The 13520-nt window shown below is 39.1% G+C and overlaps 1 protein-coding gene across 8 annotated transcripts in view; it reads right to left on the bottom strand.

Moving 5' to 3' along the window:
* The window catches only part of trip12 (thyroid hormone receptor interactor 12), a 121223-nt gene that overhangs the window by 85633 nt on the left and 22070 nt on the right, over nucleotides 1-13520 (bottom strand). For all 8 annotated transcript variants that reach the window (XR_011344336.1, XM_069897335.1, XM_069897334.1 and 5 more), the window contains 2 exons: nucleotides 1548-1694; nucleotides 980-1093 (listed from right to left, as the gene is read on the bottom strand). Coding sequence is in view for 7 of the 8 variants with exons in the window: in XM_069897335.1 (XP_069753436.1) it covers nucleotides 980-1093; nucleotides 1548-1645 (212 nt within the window). In the remaining variant the exon portion in view is untranslated. The remainder of the gene's footprint in view (nucleotides 1-979; nucleotides 1094-1547; nucleotides 1695-13520) is intronic.

The following is a 13520-nucleotide window of genomic DNA, read 5'->3' as shown; positions in this document are numbered from 1 at the left end:
CCGACGATGAAATGACGTCTTATCCATGACATCTCATTAACTTATCTTTTCAAGTGTTCTAGACCTGATCCTAAAGAGCGAAGTTGGAGGGATTCAGCAGATCAGCCTACATCCATGGAGAGAAGGGGGGGTCAATGTTCTGGATCAGGATTCTTTGCAGCATCCAAATTAGGAAGGGAAGATCGCAAGAATAAAAAGGGAGTGGGGCCAAGAGGTGACAAGATACTTGACAGATGAAGGTGGCAGATTTGGAGAGAGAGAGAGAGAGAGAGAGAGAGAGAGAGAGAGAGAGAGAGAGAGAGAGAGAGAGAGAGAGAGAGAGAGGGGGGCACACTTGAAGGTGGGTTTGAGAAAAGTAGAACAGGGACAGGTAAATGATAGATGGAAACTGGATCCAGAGAAGTTCTAAACTTGCAAATATGATAGAATTGCAGTGGATTCTAGTAGATCCAGGAAGAGTCTGATGCTCCAAATTTAAACTTGAGGAAGAACGCATTATATTCCTCTGGGGTAGATTACAACATAACAGCATGGAAGTTGTTTTTCCTACATCTAAAGGTACCTGTTCCACTTTTCTCAAACTCCCCTCCTAACCATCTCCTCCCCTATCTGTTTTTCACCTCCACCATCTTCATTGGTCCAGTATCCTTTCGCTTCTTTGTCCCCTCAGCTTTTCTGCTTTCTTTACTTAGCCTCAACATAGGGTCTTGATCCCAAATCTCCACGGCTGCTGCCTAACCCCATTCCCATTTGTTCACTCAAGAATCTGCAGTGCATGTTTCTTCACTTGTAGAGCCAGCCCTTGCCCTAAACAGATTAAGGCAGTTTATGACCAAGATTCCACTTAGGAGGACATTAATGTTACATGTTCAAAGCTACTTCAATTTGCTTTTACAAAATTGATAATTAAACCCCATTATTAATTTTAACCCAACATCAATCCATGAATATTTATTCTGCTAATAAAAATGTTCAATACCTTCGTGACACACGCCCTCTGGATTGACCAGAGGTAGTGTCTGATTGCAATTTTGCTGCTTTTGCAGTTGTTCTTCTTGGAATCTGCTTCTCTTTCCCTTCCTCTGACTGTAATCTGCAGCAAGAAATCAAATAATTCATCATCTCATTTAGGTACTGCAAGTATATATAATGCATATTTTATAGCTTCATGCAACAGGAATGTCAAGTTAGTGCTTTTTGTAATTTTTTACCAAATTGAGTAAGAAATTCTGCATTTGGAATAGTTCAGTATCAAAAAATATATTGCTTTACAAAACTATAAATAGTTTTTCCAAAAATTATCACTCAGATTAAATATCAAGACTGTTGCTTATTGACTTTTCTCCATTTCTTGAATAAAGCATGTTTTGCTGACAGTACCAACAATGTTAAATAGGAAAGCTCCATGGGATTATGCCCTCAAACAATTGTCGATTCATGGCTGGCAAATTTTCATCTCACTGGCTGGCAAATTTTCATCTCACCATGGGCTTCTAAAAATACAAGACCACAAGTAAAGAATTTTTAACAAAATGCATTTTACTTGCCTTCCTCCTGCAGCTTCGTCTTGTGGCTGGGCCCCGGCAGTGTTCCTCTGTGAACGTCGCAGTGACCCCCCTGTATTGTAATTAGGCCGGTTGGACATTGGCACCTCTCTCCTTAAGGGACATACCCTTTCTAGACACTATCATTCACTGAAATAAACATTTTGAAATCAGAATACAAATGATGATACAATAAATTCACCTTTAATTATCATTTATAAGCAGCAAGGTGGTACTCAGTTTACGGTTCAACATTGCTAACTTTAAGACAATCTGAATTGATCTCTTCACTAGTTTACAAGTTTATATGATATTAATGGAATATAATAATTTCAAATACTAAATTTTAAAACATTGAAATCCATATTCACATTTCTCATTCTTAAGGCAAATACTTGCATTCACACTCCAACTTTTCATAAATATGCTGGTAGAAAACCTCGATAAACCAGCATCCCCTGGACTTTAGTCAAGCACGTTTCCTGATTATTCAGTTTTACAGCAATTGATACCATGACCCACTTTATTTTTCAGACAATTGGAGCAGAGAGTTTAAAGTGTGAGATATTACATCAATGAGCTTAAATTAAGTATAGAAATGTGGCCTCCCTAATTTTACAAAGATGTTAGACCAGGATCATCCTGAATCTACAAGGGCCCCACATATAAAGGAAGGTCTGAAAACAGCTGGGATTTCAAAACAACTTGATAGCAGCTTATTGGAGTTTCAAGAGTCATATTGGAGAACTAACCACAGCAGCAATTCTGAACATCAATGTGGCTCAACTGGCAACATTCTTGACGTCATGAATGTGCAGTTCCACGCCCTGCTGCAAAATCTCAACCAAATCAGAGGTGCAGGCTTGAGGAAATATTAAACCAGAGGGCTCATCTGACTAGTCATCAGTCAGAAATGACAGATTTCATTACAGAATGCGAGTAAAGGCATTGTGTCCTGTTCAATATTCCCTTTAAATCAACAAACTTTTTGTATTAAATAATTTATTTATCAACAGCACATCAACTTGTTACATTTCCTATTTACAGCACTTATGGCTGGGAACAAGATATACAATTTGAAAGTCACATTCCGAATGGAGAAAAGCATTCAACATACATCTTTGAAACTTTAATTTCAACTGCGTGCACACGTACTAAATGCAGGAGCTCCTCAAGTTACAGATGACCTGCATAAATTATTTTTCAAGATAGTAATAATTAAATGTTTTGTGCTATTTATTAATGACTGGATGCAACATAAAACAGAAATCTACAGCACAGTACAGGCCCTTCAGTCCACAGTGTTGTGCTGACCTTCTTTCTTTCTTTGGCTTGGCTTCGCAGACGAAGATTTATGGAGGGGTAAATGCCCACGTCAGCTGCAGGCTCGTTTGTGGCTGACAAGTCCGATGCGGGACAGGCAAGCACGGTTGCAGGGGAAAATTGGTTGGTTGGGGTTGGGTGTTGGGGTTTTCCTCCTTTGTCTTTTGTCAGTGAGGTGGGCTCTGCGTCTTCTTCAAAGGAGGTTGCTGCCCGCCAAACTGTGAGGCGCCAAGATGCACGGTTTGAGGCGATATCAGCCCACTGGCGATGGTCAATGTGGCAGGCACCAAGAGATTTCTTTAGGCAGTCCTTGTACCTCTTCTTTGGTGCACCTCTGTCACGGTGGCCAGTGGAGAGCTCGCCATATAACACGATCTTGGGAAGGTGATGGTCCTCCATTCTGGAGACGTGACCTGCCCAGCGCAGTTGGATCTTCAGCAGCGTGAATTTGATGCTGTCGGCCTCTGCCATCTCGAGTACTTCGGTGTTAGGGATGAAGTCGCTCCAATGAATGTTGAGGATGGAGCGGAGACAACGCTGGTGGAAGCGTTCTAGGAGCCATAGGTGATGCCGGTAGAGGACCCATGATTCGGAGCCGAACAGGCGTGGGGGTATGATTTTATAACCCACCCAACCAACTGCCTGGAATTTCCAACTGCATAACCTTCCATTTTCCTCTGTTCCATGTACCTATCAGATAATCTCTTAAAATATCCTATTGAACCTGCCTCCCACCAACATTGTCAGCAGCACTCCATGTACCCAACACTAAAGAACTAACCCCCTGTTCTTTCTCCTAAGCACCTTAAAACTATGCCACTCATGTTAGCCATTTCAGCCCTGGGTAAAAGCCTCTAGCCATCCACAAGAGTAATTCTCCTGCCGCTCATAGTCTTGAACATCTCAATCAGGTCACCCCTCATCCTCCGTTGTTCTAAGGAGAAAAGGCCAAGTTCATTCAACCTCTCCTCATCGGGCATGCTCTCAAAACCAAGCAACGTCCTTGTAAATTTCCTCTCCACCCTCTCTACAGCATCTTCATCTTGCCTGTAATGAGGTGATCAGAACCAAACAAAATTCCAAGTGGGGTCTAACCAAGGTCTTGAATAGCTGAAACATTACATTACGGCTCTGGAATTCAATCCCTCTGTTAATAAAGGCCAACACACCATATGCCTTCTTAATACCAACCTGTGGAGCAGCTCCTACAACATCATATTCTCCCTTCAAATTTGACCTACTGAAATTAACCACATTGTACCTTTCAGGGTTAAACTTCATCTGCCACATCTCAGCATCCCCTGTAATCCCTGATTACCTTCCAAACTACCCTCAACACCACCTACTTTCTGTCATCAAGAGATTTACTAACCCACCTTTCCACTTCCTCATCCAGTTAAAATTCAAAGAGGAAGGGTCGCAGAACCAATCCCTGCAGAACACTACTGGCCACCGATCTCCAACCACCTTCCCTGGACAAGCCACTTCTGTGTCCACAAAGCAAGGCCTCCATCATTGCCTAGCATGGGAACCTACTCAAATGTCTCAATGAAATCCAAAGAAACAAAATCCACTGCTCCACCTTCAATGTTCTTCGTTATATCTTCAAAAAATTCAATCAGGCTTGTGAAACACCTCCCCTTAAGAAGCCATGCTGACTATCCCCAATCATATTATATATCTCTAAATTGTTATAAACCTCAGGAACTTATCCAACAGCTTGTCCACCACTAAAATAAGTCTCACTGGTCTACAATTCCTTGGGTTATCTCTACTCCCTTTCTTGAACAGGGGAATAACACTTGCAACCCTCCCTCCTCCTATCCCTAGTGACAATGCAAAGATTATTGGCAATGGCTCAGCAATCTCCTTCCTCACTTCCCAAAGTAGCCTTGTGTAAATCTCATCTAATCCTGATGACTTAACTAATTTCATGCTTTTCAAAAGCATCAACACATCTTCCTTCCCAACATGCTCAAGCACGTCAGTCCACCCCAAGTCATCCTCACAGTTGCCAACATCCTTTTCTCTGGTAAATACTGAAGCCAAGTATTCATTAGGATCTCCACCATCTCCAACTCCATGCACGATTCCACTAACACTCCTGATGGGTACTATCCTCGTGTGACTCCTCCTCTTGTTCTTCAGATACCTGGAGAATGCTTTGGGATTTTCCTTAATTGTGCTCTCCAAGGTCTCCTCATAGCCCCTTCTAGCTCTCCTGTTTTTTTTCTGAGCTCCTTCCTGGCAAACTTCTAATTTTCTAGAGCACTATCAGTTCCTAGTTTTAAACCTTGTAAGCTTTTCTTCTCACTAGATTTTCTATAAACCTTGCATACCATTGTTTTTTAGCCTTACCATCCTCTCCCTGCCTCAATGGAATATACTGTGCAGAGTGCCATGAAACATTTGTCGCACTTTCTACATCCCCCCCCCCCCCCCCCCCCCGAGTAGATCTTGCTTATTACGTTTTCTAATTTTATCTTTTCCAGTCTTGCTCCAGCATTATGATAAATAAGAGTTATAATCACTTTCTCAGAAATGTTTGCCAACTGAGAGCACGGATACCTGACCTGGTTCATTTCCCAATACGAGATCAAGTGCAGCCTCTTCTCTAGTTGGCCTGTCTACCTATTGTCAGGAAACTAAATAGTTTGAGGGTGAACATTTCATGAATTGTAGGAAGTGCAACATCTAAATTATTATCCTTTTCAAGTCAGATAGCTGCTCATTCAATATGCTAAACCAAAAACTTGAATGAAAAATTTAAAAAGGCAAGATACAAGTTGTTTGTTCTCAGATTTGTAAGTGTGATTAAGTAGATGGGTTTCCAAACAAAGATTTAAAAAGAGCAGATACTGGAAATCAGATATAGAAAGAAAATGCTGTAAATAATCAAGTGATGCATAGACAGAAATAGTACACTGCAGGCTGATGATCAGAACGAGATAGAAAGCAAATATTTACTCACATTTCTTCCTCTCCACATGTTAAATGACCTGCTGAGTATTTCCAGTTTATGTACCTCTCAGTTTCAACAGTTTTTCCTTTATCTAATTTATCACCTTTCACATCACCAGATAATTTGACTGCAGTTGGCATATTTTCACCAGCTTCTCTCAGCCAACACCATCATATATTTTCAATTACTTTTTCCTCACACACCATCTCAAACAGTCCCTTTGTTCTCTTCACCCTCCTCTCAACTCAAATTCTGATGAAAGATTGTTGACAGAGTACATTATTGGTTTAGCAAGATAGGGCTTTTCTCTTTGAAGCAACAAAGGATAAGATAATAGGTTAGCAGGTGTGTAATACTATGAAAGGTTTAGATAGAGTGGACAACCATAACTTTTTCCTTCGATAACAAAAGTGGACAATACCAGAGGACATCCATTTAAGGTGGATGGCAAGTTTTTGGATTCCTTTATTGCCAAATAATAGAAACAGTGCAATATTACACAGAATTTGCTTTCATTTGCCATAAAGCAGACAAATTCACCATCTCCAGAAATTGCCTGAAGCACCTCTTACAATCAGAGGAAGAGAATCAAAAGAGTCTCCTCAGAGTACCCGAGGGTCCATGGATTCACCTCCAGTGCTGCTGCAGCCACAGAGTCCACACCAAACCACAAGCAGCCCGAGTTCTAGATCCAAACCTCTGACACAATCGGAAACCTTCAGTGTCCTCGGTACCCTCTCATATTCTTTTTTCAATACCTGGTACCCTTTCAGCCAGTCTCCAGCTATCCGCCGCCTGGTGTGAATCCGTCAACTGCAGTTGCCACCAGCTGCAAGCTGCACACCTCAAGTCACCAACAGCCCCTCCCCTCCCTCCGCCTGTGCTCTTCAGCTGCAGAACCCCTCACTGATCTGCTGCCATAGTCACTGGCCTGTTGATTGTCTCCTTTGTGTCTTCTCAAACAGGGTGTTTTCCCTGTTTTCTGATGCCCTGTGCTTCCCGACAGTCCACAACCCTCTGTGGCTGCTTCTGCTCATAGGCACTGCCACGTTGGGCACAGACCCCCACAGTCAGAGCATTTTTAAATAAAACCACCACTGGCTCCACTAACAGGCCATTTAAAGCCTGAGGGAACCTGACAACGGTCGTACTGGACGATTGGACCCTGTGGGAGCACTGTGTCTCTGTTCCCTGCTCTTTGCATGTCCACACTAGCAACAGCTCTGGCAGTGCCACCATATTGGAGAGTCTGTCATATTGGAGAGAAGTTTCAGGATGTCAGAACACAATTTTATTTTTGCAGACTGGTGGATGCCTGGAACATCCTGTTGGTGGTAGAGGCCAATAGGGATGTGTAAAAGACTTAAGATAGCCACAAGGATACAAGAAAAATGGAGGGTTCGGGGCCAAGAGGGACTGAAGAATTAGATTGTACACAAATTCTACAGAGGTTAGCACAATAATGTGGGCCAAAGGGCCTAGACTGTGCTGAACTGTTCCATGTTCTATTATCCATCTTTCCACACATTCTTAATGCAGAGTATTTTCAACATACAAAACAAAATACAATGTAGACCCTTGATAATCTAATGTTCAAGTTAAATATCAGTCTTTGAACAAATTTACTATTTTATCCATGTAAAATGATTGGCTGCTCCAAATCGAGCTTTGTCATCCCCACCTTTATGAATTTAAGTCACTGATGCACTAAACTGTACAACTATGAAACTGCCCGATACAATTCTGAAATAAAATGCAAAATTCAGCAAATACTCGGATAGGATAGCACCTGCAAATTAAACTCACAGCTGATAGTGTTCGAGATGGCAATTTTAAAAAGAGCCAATTTAAAAACAAGCCAAAGTGTCGACCTAAGAAACAGCAGAAAATGTTATGCAAACTCAAAGATGGTAAAAGTCCAATCAACTTGAACAATTATTAGAAGTTAGTACAAGTTGTACCTCCAACTGGTGGCATTGCGACCTGGCCATTGTCGGAGCACAGAAAATGCAAGACAGAAATTAACCCCCATCTAGGGTAGAACGAAGCTTAAAAACATGCCTCTCACGTCAGTGTCAAACAATAGTCAGTCAGCACTGTTGGATTCCAGTTGCCCTGATACCGCGTTTCATGGTCACAATGTCCTGGTGAAACCTTTTGACACATTCATCACTGAATACACTAGGGAAGAAGTCCAAGTGTAAATGCAGAAAATGAATTTTCAGTGGGGTGGCACAGTTAGCACAATGCCTTGACAGCTCCAATTATCAGGACCGGGGTTCAAGTCCTGTGCTGTCTGTAAGGAATTTTCACCAACAGCAACAGATTCAAATGTGCTGGACCAAAGAGCACCGGATAAGAGAGGTGCAACCTGTATAATAGGTCATGGACCAAAAAACGTATTCTTGCCATACAGCACCAGCTGGAAATTGCAATTTATTTCTTGAAGTACAGTACTATTTTCTTTGATTTCCCCTAATTAAATAGTATTTAGATGTTCAGGTTAAACAAATGAGGAAGAACTAACTTTTACACAATTTCTATTATCAATAGTCAATACCATGATTGATCATGGATTAGTTCATAAAATGCAAGGCTGCAGATAGAGAACAAACACATTTAACAACTAAATACAGTAAAATCCCCATTATCTGGCATTCAATCAACCAGGAGTTCAAACAACTGCCAAATATCAGCAGAAATAAATCAATAAATGGATTTTAAGTAAGAATAGCAAAGTTTTAACTAGAAGTTTAAAAGTGTACAAGTAAATGTTCTCCAATGCAACACAGAACCCCTTAGTAGCAGACATTCAGCCAGCAGAGAGCCTCAATCATGCCTCGCCCGCAGCAGGAGTTTGAATTAAGTTTCAATAATGCCATTTGAATAAAATGGTAGCACCCAAGATGATAAACTGGCCAATGCCACTCAGCGCTGGGGCAACTGTCTCTTTATTAGTATATCATTAAATATATTAGTAATGCTTTTACCTGTCAACTTGGAGGATTAATTATGTTGGCACCATCGTTAGCTCAGCGCTATTAGTGCTCGCAAATAGGGTTCAAATTTAAAGGAAGGTGGCCTGAGGGCCTGACCGGGAACCCAGTGTGGAGGGGAGCCGGGTTGTACTGAGGGCCTGACCTGGACACTGGTGTGGAGGCAAGATGAGTTTTCACAAGGAGGTGTTAATTATGATGGTGGCACCATTAGCGTTGCAGCTAGTGCAATGCTGTTACAGTGCTCGTGACCAAGGTTCAAACTTAAATTTTGTAAGTTACAGGAATTACCTGTTTAAAATGAACTTTACATAATAAAAAGACTATAATATTCATTTTTTTTTCTAAATACTTTATGTTTTTCACTGTCTTTTGTCTTTTAAACAGTATTCTTAATGAAGGTATATTTGTTTGGCACTGGAAGAATGAGTCTCAGTGAACCGGAAAATTAGCATATCCAACATCTGCGATCCCCTTAGATGCCGGATAATGGGAATAGGAGTAAGCCATTCTACACTTTAAGTATAGCTCCAACTTTTCAACAATCTTAGTTTCCCGGATTAAAAGTCTATCTCAGCTTTAAATACATTCAAGAATTCTGCCCCCACTTTTATCTAGACTGAGGAATTCAAAGTCTCACCACCCTTTAAGAAATTTTTCTTCACCTTTGCCTTAAAATGACACTCCCTTATTCTAAGAACATTCACTCTCGTTCTACTTTCTCCACAAGGGGAAACATCCTTCCAGCATTTAACTTGTCAAGTCTGCCCCAACGCAAAGGAATGTTACCTCTCACTCACATCACCTGACATTTCAAGGAAAAGTGACTCAATATGTTATTCCTTGCTTCTAGAAAAGACATTCATAAAAATGATATGGATAAAACACTAAAGTTTATTAGTCTTAATATTAACTGGATAAATGGGCTGGGGAAGAGGAAGAGGGTCTTGGTATACTTAAGGGAATTAAAAGTGGATATAATTTTTTTTGCAAGAAAAACGTCTTACCAAATTGGAACATGATAAATTTAAAAAAGCATGGGTGGGACAAATAATATCGTCTTCCTTTGGTTCAAAGGCAAGAGGGGTGACTATTCTAATAAAAATACACTAGTGTTATTACAAGATGTCTCAATTGATAACCTGGAAGGTATGTCATAGCACACTAACATTTATGGAGAAGCATGGACATATATGAATATTTATTCCACAAATGATGACGATAAAGCCTTTATGAAGGACATCTTAAACACAGCAGAGGGAAGACAAAATATGTTTTTTGGAGGAAACTAATTTCTGCTTGGACCCAATACTAAATAAATCTGCAAGAACAATAATGAGGGAGAAAGCAGCAAAAACCACGATTTCATGTATGAAAGATCTAAATCTAATCAATTTATGGAGGCAATCAAATCCTACAAAGAGAAACTATTTTTATTCAAGGGTGCACAACTCACATACAAGGATGGACTTATTTTTAATGACTGCTTAGTTAAAAAGTAGTGATAAAAACAGAATATCGAGCGAGGCTTCTATCAGACCATTCTCCATTAATATTAACTATAGCTACAATGGAAAAGCAAGAAAATGTATACAGATGGTATCTCAATACTAAATTTCTTAAAAGAACAGACTTCTGTGAATTTATAGAGACAGAAATATTTTGTGAAACAAATCTGCTATCTACTAAAGTTTTCTGATATGGAACATGCTTAAAGCATATTTAAGAGGACAAATTATATTCTTTGTGAAGAATCTTAAGAGGGAACATATGGCAGAAGTATACAATTTGGAGACGGATATTAAAGAATTAGAAAACAAATATCAAAGAACAGGACTACAAAAATACAGATTACTGGAGAATACAAATATATAGGACAGAAAAAGCTATTTGAAAGCTAATACTATGAGGTGGGTGAACAGGCGCAAAAAGTTTTAGCTTGGCATATTAAAACAGAAGTAATCAAGAATGACAAATGCTATAAAAACAGAAATGCTAGTATATAAGCAAATGAAATTAATGACACCTTTAGACAATATTACATGAAACTATACAAATCAGAATTACTAGATGAGAATGAAATGGATGAATTTTTGCTGAATGTTGAACTTCAAAGGCTGGGAGAGAAAAAGGATAGAATTAGATATTCCCTTCACAAGGGAAGAAATCACCCTAGAGGCAAATAAGTCACCAGGAGAGGATGGATTTCTACCTGAGTTTATAGACCAAAATATTTTTAATGCCCCTTTTAATGTATGTCCTGGAACAAGCTGTGGAAACAAACCCTCCCGGAGTCATTGTCAATTGCAATTATTAGTCATATCAAAAAAAACCCACAAAAAAAATTAGTTATACAGAATAATATCCCTGTTAAATGCTGATTATAAGATACTAGCAAAAGCATTGGCTAGCAGGTTAGGACAATATTTGCCAAAACTGATGCATATGGACCAGGTAGGATTTGTTAAAGGAAGGCATGCTTCAAATAGTCAAGGAGATTATTTAATATAATACACATGGCTAAATCTGAACAAAATCCAAGTATTATAGTGTTTCAGATGTGGGACTGAGACAGGAACTTTTCTACATGCCATGTGGCCGTGCGTGAAAGTGAAGTCATTTTGGCAAGAAATCGCAGAAAAAGGTTGAGAACCAATGCCTTAGACAATTGTTAAACTTCCCTACTTGGATACTCCAACTCTTAAAATAAAAGTCAGGAGTTCATTCGCCTTCCCAATTGCCTACTGCACCAGGTTTGCTCACTTTGTTTCATGGATAAAGCCTCCCAAATATCCTGTGTTACAGCAGTCTTACTCTATTTAAATAAGATCTGTTTTATCATTCATCTTCAAGTGAACACATCTTCTCACAATCCATTTGCCAAAATTCTGGCCATCTGTACAAATCCCAAAATTATTTCATTATTTAGACAAATGGTTAAGGCAAGCAGAAATTTAGCTTTGTAACTACTCTGGAATGGTGAAAACTCAACTCAAGATTCAAATTAAAAAACATTCAACATATCTGATAACAGAAAAGGTGGCATTTTAACATAAATCAGACCAAATTAGTTCAAAAAGTACAATTTTCACATTACAAGTTCTTTAGAATAAATATACATCAATTACCATTTGGTTATTTGCAGATGTAACCAAAAAATGAAATGATGGAGTATGAAGCACACTAATAGTAAGGTATTAAAACAGTGACATAATACCTGAATTAAATATTATGGAATACATTAATTTACTGCACCACAAAATGGGATCAAAGTTAACTGCAGCAAAATCCCATTCTTGCAAGTCAACTCTCATCTCACAATAGACTAATCAAATTTGATAAGTTTTTCAGTTTTTTTTAATGCACTGGAAAACAAATTTTTCATATGATTATAGAATAGTACATTTATTGATTGGCCTCTTAAACCTCAGCATGCAACTTACCATGTTCCTTTCAGCTCAGAACACAACAATTTATTATTATCAGTAATCTAAAGGGCTTGTCTCACAAACAATTTGGAGACCAGAGTTCAAAATCAACCATGCAGCTAGGGAATTTAAACTCAGTTAATAATTTGCCAAAACAATTATTCTTAAGTAATGATACCACAAAAAGTACTCAATTATAGTCAAAACCCATCTGGTATACTTTTGTTCAGGAGGAAGATATAACTGATCTACCACCAAATGCCCTATAAAATGCCCCAGCAATCCATGGCTTTAAAAATACATGAAAAAGCAGCCAATGGGTCTCACCCAGAATGGCAACAAGTTAGGGCTGTTCTGTACTGTATGACTCAATGAATTCTCACTAAACTTAAAAATTACAACAATAGGATCAATTCTTTTTTGGCTATTTGCTCATAATTACAAAAGTAATCATGAAGGAAATCCTGTAATGTTAAAATAATCTAAAAACTGCTCTTTGTCTGAGATACCATCCAATTAATTTGTCACTCCTGTGCTAGTTGGCTATTAGTAAAGCCACTCAAACTTATCCCCTTGTTTTCAAGGCATACAAAATACCATGTGCATTACAAATTCTAGCATGACAGCTGCAAAACAAACTCCATTAAAGTAAAAGTTCACCCTTCTTTTCTCCCCTAAAATACAAAAGAACATGCTCTCAAAAAGTAATGAAGCTTGATTTCTTTGAATCATCACACCACTCATATTCCAAATCACATGAGGAATGGTCATTCATTAATTATATTTGAATAACCTTACACATCTCCAACCTGCAAAACATTATTTACTCAGCATGAACGCTACACATTTTAATGAGTGTATGAAATGCATTTAAATAATTTTTTTTAAGAATGGAAGCAGGGAAAGTGAACAGTTCTCCAACTGTGACAAAAAAAAACAATTTGCTAGAGGAACTCAGCAGAGGGAGAAAATTTAAAAAATGGTAAAATTTAAAAACTAGTCTGCAGAGGCAGTGATTGATGTTAAAAAAAAAACATGAAATATATTGTTTCAGGTTGGAACATCTTACGGTTGGGCAGCACAGTTGGCCTAGTGATTAGTGCAACACTTTACAGCACCAGAGATTGGGACCAGGGTTCAAATTCTGTGCTGCCTGTAAGGAGATTTTACATTCTCCCTGTGGCTGCGTGGGTTTTCCCCAGGGCCTCCGGCTTCCTCCCACCATTCGAAATGTACCAATGGTGTAGGTTAATTGGGTGTAAATTGG

Source organism: Narcine bancroftii, chromosome 9 (genome assembly GCF_036971445.1).
Source record: "Narcine bancroftii isolate sNarBan1 chromosome 9, sNarBan1.hap1, whole genome shotgun sequence".
Lineage (NCBI taxonomy): Eukaryota > Metazoa > Chordata > Chondrichthyes > Torpediniformes > Narcinidae > Narcine > Narcine bancroftii.
Note: the sequence above shows the minus strand (reverse complement) of the source record. Positions and strands in the feature narration are given on the sequence as shown.